Raw genomic sequence first — 16,345 nt, 5'->3', positions numbered from 1 at the left:
AAATAACAAGTGACCACAGGGGCATGGCCCCTTCTCCTCAGCAGAAACAGCAGCATCTCGCCTCATAGAGAGGCGCTGTGCAACAGTAAAACCTGCCCTCTGGTGTCCAAACGTCAGTACTGCATAGTGAGGGCTGCTGCACACTGGGTTGCATTCACAAGGCTGCACAAGAAACAAGCCCAAATGTCTTTTCCAGTGGCTCCTTATATAGTTTTATTAGCTGTTTTGAGGGTGAAACACTTGCAAAAAAAAACACAAGTTAAGAAAAAAAGTGTTCAACCTGAAATAGAGGCTGAGATCAACGCAACTCTGTCCTCATGACACGCTGACCAAATGGGAACAAGATATGTAGAACATTTAAGACATGGGGACATGTGAATCCCTTAAAAGAGGGGATTGCATCAGGAATACACCTAATTATTTGCTTTAAATTCAAACCTGCAGTACATTTCATCCATGAGCCCTCCATTTCCCTTGTTTACCATATCACGGCGGGGGTGGTGGTGCCCAGACGGCCAGGAAAGGTATGGGCCAGCCGGCTGGACAAGATGTAAATTTGCAGATGTGTCTGGCCCTGTGCATCCTCAATGAGAGTTCTGTGAAGCTACACAGGTGCCACTACAAATCTGGTGTTGTCCTTTCATAGATGTGTTTAGGCTATTTTCAGACGTTGTCATATTTAAACGGGGGGGGGGGGGGGTTTATAAACATTCATAAATATAGATGCATCCCGGGCATAAAAAAATTAAATGTTTCTTGGAAAAAAGTGTAAACATAAGTGTAAGAAAGACTGGAAATGTAAAGGTGTCAGTGGATTAAGTTTATTCTCCCCGCAGAGCTCGTTTGTGTTCTTTGCTTGTGTATTCATTTATTTATTTTCTCTTGCTTTGAACATGATTATTTTCTAGTTCAGAAGAAGACTGAAATAAGTGATAATCATGTGTCTGGATACTCAAGACATGGAGGCACCCTGATGTGACATGCCCGCTTTGGGCAGATCTGTCTGCTAATTACAGCCTAGCTCTGAGGAGGGAGGTACTTGCGTGGTGGGGGCTTTTTCTTTTTTTTTAATGATGCGAGGGGCAGATATGGTATAAATACCCACATCATCGCACTGGAGGACAGCATATCCTCACTTGTGCTCCTACCCTAAGGATATACAGTAGCACCAGGAGATCGCTGGTGCTGAAGAGACTGACTTTCCCCACTTTGGATGCAGGTACGTGGGCTTTTTCTTCCCTTCTGAACAGCTCTGTCTCTGGAGGAGCGCAGGCAGCATCTAGAGGCTTCGTCTAGGCCGCTGAGTTGTTCCTGGAGCAGGGAGGCAGATTTTTGGCTGGCTGAGAGCTTCCTGGATGAAATTCAGAGATCCCTGAAGCATCCAGGATGCTCTGACTGAATCCAAAAACTGACATTCTCTCCCTGCTGCTCAAACTTATTTAAACTAGACAAAGTTTATTTGCCATCTGTTGAGTTGCAGTAAAGATGTGCAGCCTGTGCATTTAGCTAAGAAAGTTTTTAATTTCTGAAAAATGACTTTAAACTAGAGAGAAAGTTTGCTGACACTTTGTACCTTGAGAGTGGTTGTGCTGACTTTCTCCTTGCTTTTTTTTTTGCCCTTGTGCAGGTTGGACTTTGTAAGATGGACTTACGAGTAGCAAGCATCCTCCTCCTCATGGTGTCCCTGGCTGCAGCCCATGGGAAGGGATACGTGGTGAAGAAGATGGTGAAGGCTGCCCCTCAGTACCAGCCCTACTCTGTGAAGAGCCACGGTAAGAAAAACACAGCCTCCTGCTCTCTTGTACAACCTTTTCTGATGATGGCGCATGCCTGCATCTCTCCTGCTCACAAAAAAATGTCATCACTAAACATTTGAGTCTGTACTTGAGCAACATTTTGTGACAGTCATGCCTTACTTACTTCCGAATCTTCAAGTAGCAAATCGGCATCTCTGTTTTGGCAAGTAGAAGCAGTTGAGGCAAGCAGTGCACAGCCAGCTGAGCCTTACTTTGAAAAACTGAACTCCACCTTGCTCTGGAGTTGCCTCGCGCTCTGATTGGCTGCAGCAGTGTGCATGCTTCTCCAATCACATCCAGCTCATTTAGAGCTAGGGCTCATTTAGTCAGTGCAAGGTTTTATTTTTCTAATAGCTGAAGGATTGGATAACTTAACTGAGTTTTTTCACATTTGTATGTAGTTTTGTATGTCTTTAGCAGCATTTCTTTCTCATTTTCTGTCTGCTACAAGATGCTCTTTCCATGATCAGCATCTCTGAGGAATCACTCATCACTTCTATTGTTCGCTTTGCTCAACATCTCACATGTTGAGGTGCATAATGATTTTGGCATATGTTTTTTAATCATTTTAGCTATTTCTTGTATTTTCAGAATACCACAAAAAAGTTTATTACTGCACTTTAAACAATGCTAATTATGGTGTGGCCACACAACATAAAATATGAAATGTTGCCTTTACGTGAATCAACATGCTGCTATTTCTATTTGAGAGAGTAGCTTTTAGTGAATTATTTTTAGTTTGACACTGACAATTACAGTCCAGTCACCCAGCAGTGCGGTTTGTTTGGGTGTGCCCGCTTCACACAGAAGTAGAAACATCTGTTTGGATTTATGCAAACTCCACTGCAGTTAGGCAAGGAGCAGGCCTTTTACACCCAAACACATGTGACCACATGAAGGCAGCAAATAAAAAAAAAGGCTCCTTCTCATTTTGACCATTTCACAAACAAGTCTCAAGAAATCTCTGCACAGTACAGTGTGGAAAATAGCATTTAAATGTGTTGTTGAAAACAAATTATTACATATTTGTATTTCATTTACACATTTTCTATATAATAATTAGATTAGGGCCTAAATAATGCATTATATATAGAGATAGATATATACATATGTAAAAAAAAAAAAAAAAACAACAACAAACAAACAAACAAACAAACAAAACAAAACAAAACAAAGCAGAGACAAAACTCAACATTTATTTTAAACTATTCATAGGTTTAAGATTTGAAGAAAGGTTTTTTTGTGCCAGCACCATTCAGTCAGACCACAAGTCTGCAAGGTTGGTTTCTCGGAATAAAACCTGCCCCACCTCCAGGAATTAAAGATAATTGACCTAAGATCAAATTAAGTCACTTTCTAAATGCAGCCATCATTTTAACTCTTAACTAAAACAAAGCATGAGAGTAACATACATTGAGGTTTTCTTGATGTTTGCCTATTATCTCACATTTGATTGTTGAGCAGCCATGTCGTTTGTCAACAAGGCACTGCCAAAATGCATTCACATGCACACAGGCCTGAGAGTTTGCCAGTACATCCATGTTCTTGTAGTTTTTTGGTACAAGAGTGGGATATAATTAGAGGCACTGCATATACAAGATCCTGTAATCTAACATATCATTGTGTGAACCTGATGCAAAGACTGTAAACTAACATTTGTATTTCAATGCAGTGAAAAATAATCAAAAGGTTTTAAAATCCTCATACCAACACATTACAGATGCAACACACAGTTGATGAGTGTTTCCTCATTGCCTGTTTCCATCATCACTAGTTTATTTTGGGGTTTTGTTGCTACTTGTTTGTTTTTGGGTGGTACTGATGACGGTCACTGTTTCACTCTTCACAGTGGTGTCAGTGGCAGGTGAGCCTGGTCCTCCAGGTGAGCCCGGCCCTGAGGGACCTGCTGGCCCTCCTGGCCCCCCAGGTGAGAGTGCTGAAGGTGAGCCTGGACCCCAAGGACCCCCTGGACCTCCTGGAGCCCCTGGTCGCTCTATTGCTGGTAAACCTGGATCCCCAGGTGGACCTGGCAAACCTGGCAGCGATGGAGCCCCTGGTGAGAAGGGAGACACCGGAGCCCCTGGCTCTCAGGGACCAAGGGGAGCCCCTGGAGCTGCTGGAAGCCCTGGACCCGCTGGTCTCTCTGCTACTGGCAAGCCTGGACCTTCAGGGCTTCCTGGATCCATGGGACCCAGAGGAGAGCCTGGTCTGAAGGGACATCCAGGTGTACCTGGACTGCCAGGTGCAAAGGGTGATAGAGGGGTGGGAGTTCCTGGGGCTCAGGGTGAGACAGGACCTGAAGGTCCCATGGGCCCACCTGGCGAGCCAGGTGCAGCTGGAGTTGGAAAGCCAGGAAGAGCAGGTGCACCCGGTGAGCCAGGCAAGTCAGGTATGCCAGGTAGAGATGGTGCCACAGGTCCAATGGGACCAATGGGACCCAAGGGACACACTGGTGCCCCAGGTGTAGGTCAGCCAGGTAAACCAGGTGAGAATGGTGCCCCAGGTCTGCCTGGCCCAGTTGGGCCTAAAGGCCACCAGGGACCTGGTGGGGCACCAGGTGCTCCAGGAGTCCCCGGATATGGAAAGCCAGGTGCAAATGGAGAGAAGGGAGAAAGGGGAGCTACAGGTGCCACAGGTGCCACAGGTGCAAAGGGTGACCAAGGTCCAACTGGTTATACTGGTGCTACTGGCGCCACTGGTCCCACTGGTCCTGCTGGACCCCAGGGTGCTAGAGGTTTCCCAGGTGAGCCTGGTGCTGTTGGCCCTAAAGGTGACACAGGTGCAACTGGAGCTCAGGGAGCTAAGGGAAATAAGGGAGATCAGGGACCACAGGGATTCGCAGGCAAGCAGGGTTATCCAGGTGCAGCTGGTCCTCCTGGACCCAGAGGAGCCACTGGACCCACAGGTGACAAAGGCAATGTAGGTGCCCCAGGTACCCCAGGTGCCCCAGGTATTCCTGGCCCTGCTGGACCCAAAGGTCATCCCGGTCGTGCAGGTGAGCCAGGTGCCTCTGGTGCTGATGGTGCCCCTGGTGCCCGAGGACCTTCTGGACCTCAAGGTCCTGCTGGTGCTCCTGGCCTTAAGGGACACCCAGGTCTCCCTGGTGCTCCCGGCCCTGCTGGTCTGGCTGCCAAGGGTATTGTCGGACCCCAGGGTCCCCCTGGCCAGCCTGGTGAGCCTGGTGCTGATGGAGAGACTGGCCCAGCCGGCCCTCCTGGTGCCCCTGGTCCTCCTGGTGAGGTTGTGTTTGAGAAGGGCATGGGAATGGGTGAGATTATGGTTAAGTCCCCCATGTCTGCTTTCACTGCATCTCTGGCTACCCCCTACCCCGCTGCTGGCACCCCCATTAAGTTTGACCAGATAGTGTACAATGCTGAGAATCACTATGACCCTGAGAGTGGCATTTTTACTTGCCAGGTTCCCGGAGTTTACTACTTCTCCTACAGCATCCATGTTAATGGTGCTCATGCCCTGGTGGCTCTGTACAAGAACGGCCAGCCCGTTATGTTCACTTATGATGAGTACAACAAGGGTTTCCTGGACCAGATGTCCGGCAGTGCTGTCCTTCTGCTCGATGAGCAGGACACAGTCTACGTCCAGATCCCTGATGACGAGGCCAATGGTGTCTTTGCTGCCGAGAATGTCCACTGCTCTTTCTCTGGGTTCCTCATTGCTTCAACGTGATACGTTGATCCAGTAGTTCCCAAAAAGCCAACCAAATAAATTTGCAATCTATTTCTCAAATTAAAGTAAACTCCCTGTTAATTTTTTTCCTCAGTCAAACAGACAGGCAGTTCACCCTTCTTTGAGGAATAGTAGCATCTTGACTTGAAAACTACAAGAAATAGGTGCTTAGAAGAAGGAAAACTAATTTATAAAAACAGGTGATCAGGGATGGGGGAAGCAATCCACAAAGTTACCAGTGAGCTTTTTGTAATGGAGACATCATGTGAAATTGAGGTGTTATAACTGTGTTGTGTCCTGACTTTTTCTTTTCCACTCTGGTAATTTTATACTGATTTCAACTGGTGATTCCTAATTCAGTGTTTGTCCGTTCTTTCTTTTTTTTTGTCTGTTTTTGTACCTGCTTGTTTTTGTTTGAGTGACCAATAATCTTATTAAAAGTACACAAATACTTTCTGTGCAACATGTCGTAACTGTTATCCTTGTTATGTGACTTGAATATTGTGAAATGGTAATGGTCAAATTGACCATTATGATGAGTCACCAGAATACTGTCATACAAACACAAACTACCAGCAACATTGTTATATCCCTGAACATGCATTATGTCATGTAAAGCATAATGACCAAAATAAAAGATGTCTAAACAAATGTTTTGTCCTAGAAGCATTTCCTGTTGGCTTTATTTCAACTTCAACCTGGTACACTTTCAACTGATCTGACTGTGTACTTCATTTGAGTAAACACTTCCACAGGGTGGCTTCTTATGTTTGCAGTATGGTTCAAATTGCCTGGTTTCCAAATATCAGATTAATTCCAACTAAAAGAATGTAAAAAACAAACAAACAAACAAAAAAAACAATACACAACAGATGCTCACATATTGGCTACTGGCAGCCACTTAAACTAAGCATAGTATGAGTTATACTAACATGCAGTTTTGTGAAAAATACCCCAAAAACCCAAAGTAAAGATACATATTTTGACATCATATTACTTTGGTAAAACGTCAGCCAAATGAATAATGCTTGAGTGATAGTCTTAAGTAATACAGTAGTACTGTATACTACGCGTCTACCAATTATCAGATCTATTATTCATATTTTATCTGATAGTCACTGTGTTCTTTAATAGGATTGCCAATGAAATATATTAATTTCAAAATGTGCTGCGTTGGCTTTGATGTGGCAGTCAGTTGTCAAAGTAACTACTGACTGAATTTATCAAATAAATTAAGTGGAGTAAAAAGTACAATAATTGCCTCCATCTGTAGTGGTGTGGACATATAAAGTAGCAGAAGATGGAAATACTTACGTACAAATGCCCCAAAATTCTATTTAGGTAGGGTAGTAAGGTGTAAATGTGCTCCATCGCTGCTAACATGTCATTAGTCCCCACCAGATGCAGATTTCAGATCCTTTGTATGTAAGTTAAAGTAACAACAACATAACATAAAAATATTCAGCAACACAATAACTCAACTCCCCATTTTTAACATGTATAAGCAATAAATAAACATTTCAAGAATGGTGGTTCAAAAGTGGTAATTACTTTTACTCAACCTGTGAGCAGTTCAGAAGTGGAGGTGTATAAAATGAATGACAGAACAGTTCTGATATCTGATCTGGTTTGTATGTAGAATTTTAATCTTCTTAGGTTATTTCATCAAATTATAAAGTACAGTATAAAGTAAAGAATGTAAAGAGTATACAGTACAGTCTCTCTCCCTGAAATGTAGTGGAGTAAAGGTAGAAGGCACCAAAAAGGAAATACTAACTTAGTAGGCCACAGTACTTTGGTATATGTACTTATTACTTACTTCACACCACTTGCTCCTGTACAGAAACGATGGAGATGGATGAGGAGTCATAAAGCACATATTCCTCCCCACATGACGGCCACTGGTCGCCAGCTTGGCAGCCAAAAGTTTACAAAAGCTACTCTACCGTGCCAGCTGAATATAGGTGTGCTGAAAATAGCTGTGTGGGATGAGGGACAGGGATGGTCCTCTAGCAGGGCAGCAGCTGTTTGATCCTCCCCGGCAGAGAGAGGGCTAGGAGAGAGAGCGAGACGGTGGTTAGGTGAGGGGCCCGAGGGACAGCGGAGAGAGGAAGCTGGTGGAGGGAAACCGCTGGGGATTGCCATCTGATGGGACTGCCATTCAGAGACGGTCTGCGGTCAGTGCATGAGGTGGGACCGTCAGGAGCACAGACGGACCGCTGCCTCTGGTCGACTCCACAAGCCACACTCCAAAATTATCTGGTGCGCTTAAAGGAATATTTTTCACTTTGATTTATTTTGGGTGTTTAGAAGCCTCATGTGCCTGTATTTGCTTATTTGCTAATGTATCCATACTTGTGAATCTGCTTGTCTAGAATGAAGCTGAAGAACCTGATTGAGGATGGAGCGTGGCATGATGGGATACGAGCTGCATGTTGGAGATGCTTACTTTTTTACGAGGCTCAAAATGGCAATAAATCCCTCAACAACCTGCCCAAGAAGGACATCAGGAATAGAAATATTATGTGTAAAACACACCCTTCCTGCGGTGGAGGGCTGCATTACACAGGGTTAAACTGGGTGCAGAGGAAATAGATGGTTTGAAATGAGCATGGGTGCAGCTGTGGGTGGCTAAAAACTACCCCAGAGGAGTTTGCAGCGAGCTCATCTACTCCTAAAAAGATTCTGGTGTTTTTATGGGGTTTCTGTAGAAGAAATCCTAACATGTCCGCGGCGAGGTCTGCGCTGCAGTTGTTTGCCGCTGATGCCGAAAAAACTCTGCGCGCCATGAAAATGTTTGTTCCGTACACTGTCATTTAGGGTGCAAAACCAGCAACACTGTGACTGAATCAAACACAGCTCGGCTCAAATCTCATCACATAATTACGTTGTGGCTGTTTCCTTGACTCGGGCGGTTGTTTCCTAAAAATACCGAAAGGGTAGCAAAGCATGTCTCACTTTGTCTCCTTGTAAATGAGGTTTAGAGAAACTGATGCTTGCGATAATCATACGGTGTTGGAGCCTTAAAGGTGTAGTTCACCACAAAAATGCAGCCAGACATTTTTTAAAGGTTGAGGCCAGATGGGGCCACTGACAGCGGTGTTACATGGAAACCTGGGACGGTGACACACTGGCTGGCTGGATATGTTTTTTGGTGCTTGAACTTCTAAGAAAATGAAATACTATTGATTAAAATGAATCAGATCGAAGCCTTTTGTGTGTCTGCAACTTTTGAGAGCTGCACTTGAACTGCATCATTGTTATGTGTTGATTATCAGTATTACAAAAACTACCTAAAAGTCATACTCTACTAAAAGTAAAGATAATGTGTTCTAACATTTTTAGTAAAAATGATAGTCGGCCATGAAAATAGCACCTGATTAAAAGTCTTTAAGTATCTGATACTAAATGTTCTCAAACATGAACAGATTCTTAGGTATGTGTATACTGTATACTATGATCCTGATATTCTGCATTTTATGGTGATTATCGGCATCACTGTTTCTTTTATCCAAATGTGATATGATTAAAAAGAAATGCACTACTTTGGCTCTGATTCAGCATGTAACCCAAGAAAGCAGTGGAGATAAGACTATTATTTGCCCCCAAATTGTAGAAGTATTAAGTAGCAGAACATGTAAAAGAAACTACTTAGCTACATTCCATCATTGTCTTAATGCCTTGATATTCCTGTAGTTTAATGGTATTGACAGAGGTTCATGTATTAGTATCTAGAAAAACAGTTGCATTGCTCCTTTATAGAGGCTGTTTGGTATCCTATATTCTTGCTAATGAGTCTGATGCAAATAAAAAAAACTTGTGGAAAAAAAACACGTTTTCCTTTATATTTTGAGATTCCAAGTCTCTCCTGATACAGATTTCATAATTGTGCTTCTCTAACACATGGACTCAAAAACCTCACCTCAGAGTTCTTCCTGTAAAGCTCCACAAGAGGGTGCTGCAAAGTCAAGAATCTGTATTTATTCCTCCAGGGGCTTGTCTCAGCCACAGAACACCACACTGAAATGTCGGAGGAGACATTTGAGGGTTGACTGACTGAATAAATGAGCCTCTTCTCACTTCATTCCTTTATTTCAATAAACTGAAGTCAATTTTGGCTGATGGCACCCCTGACCTCAATGTGTGTGTTTTCCGGTGTGGTGGTGTTGTAGTCATCACAGCTTGATGCAAAGTCTGCTTAAAACATCTCCCAATTTTATTCAATCTTACAAATGGTGAAAAACAAGAAAACTTCATTTACAATGGGTAATCTGTTAAAAACTTCAGTCATTTAGGTACATCTCAGTCATAAAACCAGTAATATCAAATTCTATACAACGTGCATTACTACAGAGTTTTGAAATGGTGGGATCTAAATGGGAAGTGATGAGCACCTATTGTTTTTTTCGACAGTTAACTAAATCTAGTTCTTTCAGGAATGGTTGTGTCCACAGGAGCGTTTGAGTTTTTGAAGAGTTGTAAACAACTGTGCACTGCAAAGACAACATTTAAGACTTGGTTTAGGACTTTCCCTTTAAATATCACAATGTGTCAAATCTTGCAGACACAGCTTCAGCTGCTACATCCAATTGCCCAGCACCAAATACTTTGATAAAATATGTCAAATTCAGCAACGTGTCAACACAGTCATGATTTCATGTAGAAAAAAAAACATTCACACCCGCATTCGCACTTTCACACTCACCCACGTCACAAATGCAAGCACCAATGAGCAGTGAGGAGGCAGCAGCACACTCTCCAGTACACCTCCTGTCCATCACTGCCAAGGACGTTGCAGTCATTATGGATGAGATGGTTGCAGTATAGTAAACAAACACCAACAAAAAAAAAAAAAAAAGAAAAAAAACAATTTTAAAAAATGGAACAAAAAAAATCCCTGGTTTTAGACAAGTCCTCGCATTCCTTCACATCTGCCTCCTTCATTCCGGTGTCTCGCTCAGCAGGATCACTCAGCGGCGGCTGCCTCTGGACTGGCTGCCGTCTCTGGTTCAGTAGGTGAAGCTTCAGCAGGTTTCTCCTCACCTCCCTCTGGTGCTGCTGCTGGTGCCGCCGCCTCCGCCACCTCTGCCTTCACCTCCTCCTTCTTCTCCTCCTCCTCCGCGGCCTTTGGCTCCTCAGCTGCAGCCTCCTTGGCTCCTTCCTCGCCGGCCTCGGCTGGTTTGGCCTCCTCGGCGGGGGCCTCCTCTGACGCCTTCTCTCCTTCGGCTGCCTCTTCAGGTGCTGCTCCCTCCTCAGAATCCTTCTTGGTCTTCTTGAAGGAGAAGCCGCTGAGCTTGAAGGAGGGTTTCTTAAAGGAGAAGCGCTTTTTCTTCTGCTTGCCGTCGTCGCTGGTGGACGGGGTACCTTCCTCCGGTTTGGCGGCGGCCTCTCCGTTTGTGGCAGGCTCCTTCTCGCCGTTGGCCTCGGCAACCTCTACTTTCTCGCCTTCCTCCTTTGGCGCCTCCTCTGTGGGAGTGCTGCCGTTGGCCTGCACTTCGGCTTTGTTGGCCTCCTCTGCAGCTGGAGAGGCATCCCCATTGGTCTTGGCATGGCCGTTCTCCTGGAATGAAAGAATCAGCTAAAAATGTCAGTCTCGAACACGCAGAAAAAATGATTTCCTGTAATCATGCATCACGTCTGGCCTACATTTGTACGTGCATGTGTTTGTGTGCAGGGACTAGCCCCCCTATGCAAAAAAAAAAAAAATCTGGCGTGCCTTGATATTAAATCAAATTCAACCTCTAGTGGCCACCAATAGGAAAATAGACCTAAAAACTGCAGCAACATCTGTTACTATGAGAGTGACGACAGATCTATGGCTCTCAGCAGTAGGCTGTCAGATAGACTGCAGTACCGCCGGGGCCCGCCAGGGGGAGAGGCGTTCAATGTGGATACAACACAGGAATTTGGGAATTTTTTTCCCCCTTTTTTTCCTTCTTTTAATGACCAGTTTACTCATCCAACGTCTGCTGTTTTAATTTTACATCCTTCTGTCACCCAGCTCCCCGAGCCTTGTACAATCTGTTGATTTTGCGGGCTCTGCGTGTGGATGAAAAACGTGGCTCCCTTTCTTTAACCTGGCAACAAAGGCGTGGTAGCGTTTTTTAAAATGGCCATGCCACCAAGCCAGAGCGGCCGCAAACCCCCGGCTGCACACATTTGCAGCCGAATGAATTAAAATTACAATACGTTGTGTGTGTGAAGCTGCGGCCAGAGAGAGACTGGGAAATGTTTGCAAGAATCCCAAAAAAATAAATTAATTAAGAAAAAAATTTAAGAAAAAAAAATGCCATTTAAACAATTTTGGGATGAATTTAAAAAACACTCCAATCGGTGCAGCCCTGAAAAAAAGATGAATTACAAAATGCGCATGTGTCAATTTGAAGCCCTTTCAATAACGCCTATGTTCATTAAAACAACGTTTGGCAGCAGAAAAACATCAAATTTGAAACAATGCACACGCCGGTGAAAATCGGGTACATGTGGCCACTTTCCCTGAAAAGCCGGCGAGCGTGGGGATGCGCTTACAGGGGGGAAACATGGAGCACGCCATTGACGCACCAAAACCCCGAGACAAAATTCCGCTCCCGCAATTAAGACTCGGACAATTAAAACATCTCGTTTACCTGTCCGTTCGTCTTCGCCGCAACAGCCGCGCCTTCTGCCGGCTTTTCGACCGCAGCTTCCTCTTTTCCAGCGGTTTTGGAGATTTGTGCTCCCATGCTTCTGGTGCAACAAAGGAAACCCAACCGATCAAATGATTGAACAAAGACCGCAAGCTTCCTCCCCGAAAAAAAAAATGTGCAAGTCGAGCGCCGACACCTCCTTCTTCCGAGCGAGGGGGAGAGAAAAAAAAAGGGAATCAGCGCCGAAGTGACCGCAACAGAACAACAGAGGAGGACGTGCGAGAAGTTGCTGCGGGGGTTTGGGGGGAAAAAATGTGGCGAAGACGCGAAAGGAGAAAACGCGAATTCTTTCAATTTTTTCTCTCCGAGCCGAGTTTGTAAATGGAGAAATTGGCCCCGCCGCAAATGAGATGCGGAGTACAACGCCCAAGTCCACTGATGAATGGGCACTGGGGCTATGACGACACAGCCGGCCCGTCTCCGCCAATCACAAGTCCCCGATCCCCAACGAGTGGGGGGGTCATGGAGTGTAAGGGGGGGGGGACAAGAGGGAGTAGGAGGAGGGGGGCATGGACAATAGAGACAACAACAACATGGCTAGCTACTTGTTCTTAAACGTCTGATTTGGGGCGAAATAACTTGATTTATTTCTGACCGAAATCACAGCTGAGCGGGCGTTTTGTTTTGTTTTTTTCTCGAGGCCCTGCAGACCGAGCAGGACGCTCCCTGACCGCCCCTCACCACCACAGTGCAGCTCAGGCTTCCAAAAGACACGTCTGAACGTGACAAAATGGCCAGTGTGTGTTTGATCAGTAGCCTGGCTTTAATATTAAACAAGGAAAATATCACTTAAGAAATGGCTGGTGAGCGTTTTGTCCAGTCATCTCTACATATGTTTGTACAATGGACAGACAATATCATGCAATGCAACAATATGGCCTCCATTATTACTGCATACTGTGTGACTATACAATAATAAACAACACAATATGCAATAATGGAGCCTCCTTCACTATATCATATTAAATAGAACACTATGGAATATGATAATAGTATGTACATGTGCAATAATATAGTATACAATGCACATGTTTATTTAAACAGGCCTTTGTCTCTAATACACATAATACACATACACATAATATGTAATAATATACACTTGATTATTCAAACTACTCAGATTTCTGTCAGGTGTCTGTACATTTTCAGTGTTTTTTATGTGTTGTTGTTTCTGTTTTGTTGTTTGCTCTGTTGCTGTTTTCATGTTTGTGTACATGGTAAGCAAACTAACGTTACTTACCTTTCTTAAAACAATATTGCATTGATTTGTAAATTGCACATAGCTCATATTTAGAGCTAAATTTCTAGAGAACCTGTTCAACCTGGCACTGACTCAGGGTTTATATGCTGAGCATCATTTAAATTCAACCTTATTTATTTTTTATTATCATTTTTTATCTATACAGAGACCTCAACTTCTGACATCTGGAGAGAGAAAAACCCATTACATGAAAGATTAAATCTTTATTTGAAAATGTCATACCATACAGCCTCCAGCTTTTTAAATGGTTTGATGTTTTGCTTAACTCAAAACTAAATTCAAAATTAGGGGGTTAAAGAAGTTAAACGTATTTATTGATATACAAAGCTGCAACAAATGGGGCCTGAGAAGGTGTTTATCACAACCTGTAGATGGACATTTAAGTGACAATAACAACAACATGCTCCGGACAGCTGAGCAGAGAAAGCTCCGCTCAGCTGTTCTCGTATTATATCATCACGCACCCTCCTAACATATGTCTCGCCCAGTAAACAGACGTCCCCCTGTAACTATAAGCCCCTGTGCCCACAACTTCCCTCATCCCTCTTCTTGCATAATAGCGTCTTGTCTGCTCGTTGCAGCTGGAGCATCCCAGTGACCCAGATATAATGAGAGTTTATGGCCCTCCTGCTCCCGCAGCCTGCAGTGCTCCGACTCCACCACCAGCCACACGTCTCCTCTCACTCACCATGACCCACATCTCCATGGTAACCGGTCCAAAATGGCTCCGAGGAAGGGGGCTGCGCGTCGAGCACCTCGGCGTACCATGACTCCTGGTTATTGTGGAGAAGCAGGGTGAGAGTGAGTTCAAAAACCCAAGCGGCCCAGACAACAGTTTGAGGATTAGGGTGACTTCTGTTTTTAGCCACCCTCCCTTCATCAGGCTAACTAGGCCACGCTCATTGTTGGGATATTCTGATGACATGCAAAGCTGCAATTATTATGTTGAGCTGCCATGAATATGTAAACCGGGGGACAAAGCCTGCAGGGCATGATGTGTTTTTTCAATAACACCATGCCAGCCAGACATTTAGACGTAAAGACTTCACCTGTCAGGACGGCATCAGGATGAAAATGTGTGTGTGTGCGTGTAAGTGTGTGTGTGCGTATGAGCAAAATCTGCACAACTACTGCACACAGCTGCCCTCAACGCAATAAAAAGGCAACTGCTGTCTTTAAATCACGTAAAATTAACACTCTAATCGTGCATTTACTTCTAAAAGCATTGATCTCAAAACCACAGGCGAGAGCGGCCGCTGCAGTCTAGTCTGCCTGATGATCTGCTGCCAATATATCAGTTTAAAACTGGTCTGATATTCAGATTTACAACTTTTTTTTCCTACTTTAAATTATCGTGTAATGGAATGTATTTGAATTTTCATCTGTTGGTTGGACAAAACAAAACATTTGGATAATTTAATGGATATTTTCACTATTTTCTGACAGTTTGTTGAAAAGAAAATTAACTGAAAACAATGAAAATAACTGTTAACTGTAGCCTTAAGTGGAACCTCATCGCTGGTTGCTGAGCAGGATGAAATAATGTTGTAGGGTTGTTAGTTTGATTCCGTACTTACTGCTGACATGTCAAAGCCTCGTCCTTAAGTCGCTTATTCAGTCGACCGCGTAAAATTGGAGTGCACGTCTGGCATTCAAACAGCCGCAACACTGGAGGACTTCTGTGTCAGCGGAGGTCAGAGGTCAGCCATGTGATTCATAATGACATTCCTGAGCAGGTTTAAATCCATGCAAATCCGTGTAAATTATCCAAAAATGACATTTTCTAATCTGAGTAGGATTGTTTGCCCTGATTCATGGGATACATGTTGCATTTCTCTGAATGTCGCTGACATTTTCATTCATCCAAAAAGGAAACATTATTCCTCCGTTTCTGTTGCTGTGCAAGCTGTCATGTGACAGCACCTGAACATTACCAGGAATAAGAAGCTGTAAAGTGTTCTCTTTATGCCTATTGATCTTTAGGGCTTTATTTATGGTGGCCTTGAGGGTAAAAACACAAGACCCTCTCACAAGACACATTTCACAAAACACAACAACTCTTTGTGCCTATCGATCTTTACGGCGTCATTACGGCGGCCCTGCGGGTCAAAGCACAGATACATTTCACAGAACAGCATTTCACAAAACTCAACATTTAGCAAAACGCAACAGCATTTTGTAAAATGCAACATTTCACAAACCACAACAACTCTCTATGCCTATAGATCTTCGGGGCTTCATTACGGTGGCCCTGAGGGTCAAAGCAAAAATGCATTTCACAAAACACAGCAGGATTTCACAAAACACGTGTTGTGTTTTCTCAGTGTAGTTTTATGCATACGCAGTTCATTGAGGTCCAATTGCATTCAAACAAAACTAATCCACTGAACAACCAGGGGAAATTGTTGCATACAATGGGATGAAACAGAAACGAGACTAAAATATGTACAACTCTGTTTGTAATTATTGTGTCTTTCTCTGACTTTCTTATACAATATTTGAAGACTTTTAATATGAGAATGTGAAGAGAGCTCTGATCGCCTGAACGAAAACAGACAATTTACCACCAACCTTGCCCTGTTTTCCAGTCTCTCCAAACAGACGATGAGGGGGGCGGTGTCGTATTATAAATGGTCTTCTGCTATTGGAGGGGAGCGCAGTCGATCACAGCTCGTGGCCGGCGTGGATCCGCATCAGCTGCACGCAATCACAGCTGCGTCAAGACGCACGCAGACGAACCGGAAAACACACCGGCGTTCGCAGTTCAAAATAAAAGCACGGAGGTTGGTTGTTTATTAATCACATGTAGAGCGTGGTAAACAGTCTTACTTTGACAGAGTCAGTGGGATTCTTATTTTAAACGCAGGTTAGAAACATTAAATCCGTTTCCCGCTTTCGCCTTGACATGACTCGCCTTG

The 16,345-nt window shown here is 44.0% G+C and overlaps 2 protein-coding genes and 1 long non-coding RNA gene across 3 annotated transcripts; 1 reads left to right on the top strand and 2 right to left on the bottom strand.

Moving 5' to 3' along the window:
* The first annotated feature begins 784 nt into the window (after positions 1-784).
* col10a1a (collagen, type X, alpha 1a) lies at positions 785-6,131 on the top strand. Its single transcript, XM_037072379.1, has 3 exons — positions 785-1,219; positions 1,628-1,772; positions 3,646-6,131. Exons 1-3 carry the CDS (start codon positions 1,214-1,216, stop codon positions 5,478-5,480), a joined length of 1,986 nt encoding a protein of 661 aa, XP_036928274.1. The 5' UTR covers positions 785-1,213; the 3' UTR covers positions 5,481-6,131.
* Positions 6,132-9,673: 3,542 nt separating this feature from the next.
* Positions 9,674-12,541, bottom strand: marcksb (myristoylated alanine-rich protein kinase C substrate b). Its single transcript, XM_037072380.1, has 2 exons — positions 12,107-12,541; positions 9,674-11,040 (listed from the first exon to the last, which is right to left on the bottom strand). The coding sequence occupies exons 1-2, from the start codon at positions 12,200-12,202 to the stop codon at positions 10,447-10,449; spliced, it is 690 nt and encodes a 229-aa protein (XP_036928275.1). The 5' UTR covers positions 12,203-12,541; the 3' UTR covers positions 9,674-10,446.
* A 1,074-nt stretch (positions 12,542-13,615) lies between these two features.
* On the bottom strand, positions 13,616-16,273 carry LOC119004879. Its single transcript, XR_005070337.1, has 3 exons — positions 15,999-16,273; positions 15,005-15,106; positions 13,616-14,200 (listed from the first exon to the last, which is right to left on the bottom strand). It is a non-coding gene; the product is annotated as an uncharacterized LOC119004879 (long non-coding RNA).
* Between the last annotated feature and the right edge of the window lie 72 nt (positions 16,274-16,345).

This window comes from Acanthopagrus latus, chromosome 16 (genome assembly GCF_904848185.1).
Source record: "Acanthopagrus latus isolate v.2019 chromosome 16, fAcaLat1.1, whole genome shotgun sequence".
Lineage (NCBI taxonomy): Eukaryota > Metazoa > Chordata > Actinopteri > Spariformes > Sparidae > Acanthopagrus > Acanthopagrus latus.
The sequence above is the reverse complement of the archived record's forward strand: the minus strand, read 5'-3'. Positions and strand labels throughout refer to the sequence as shown.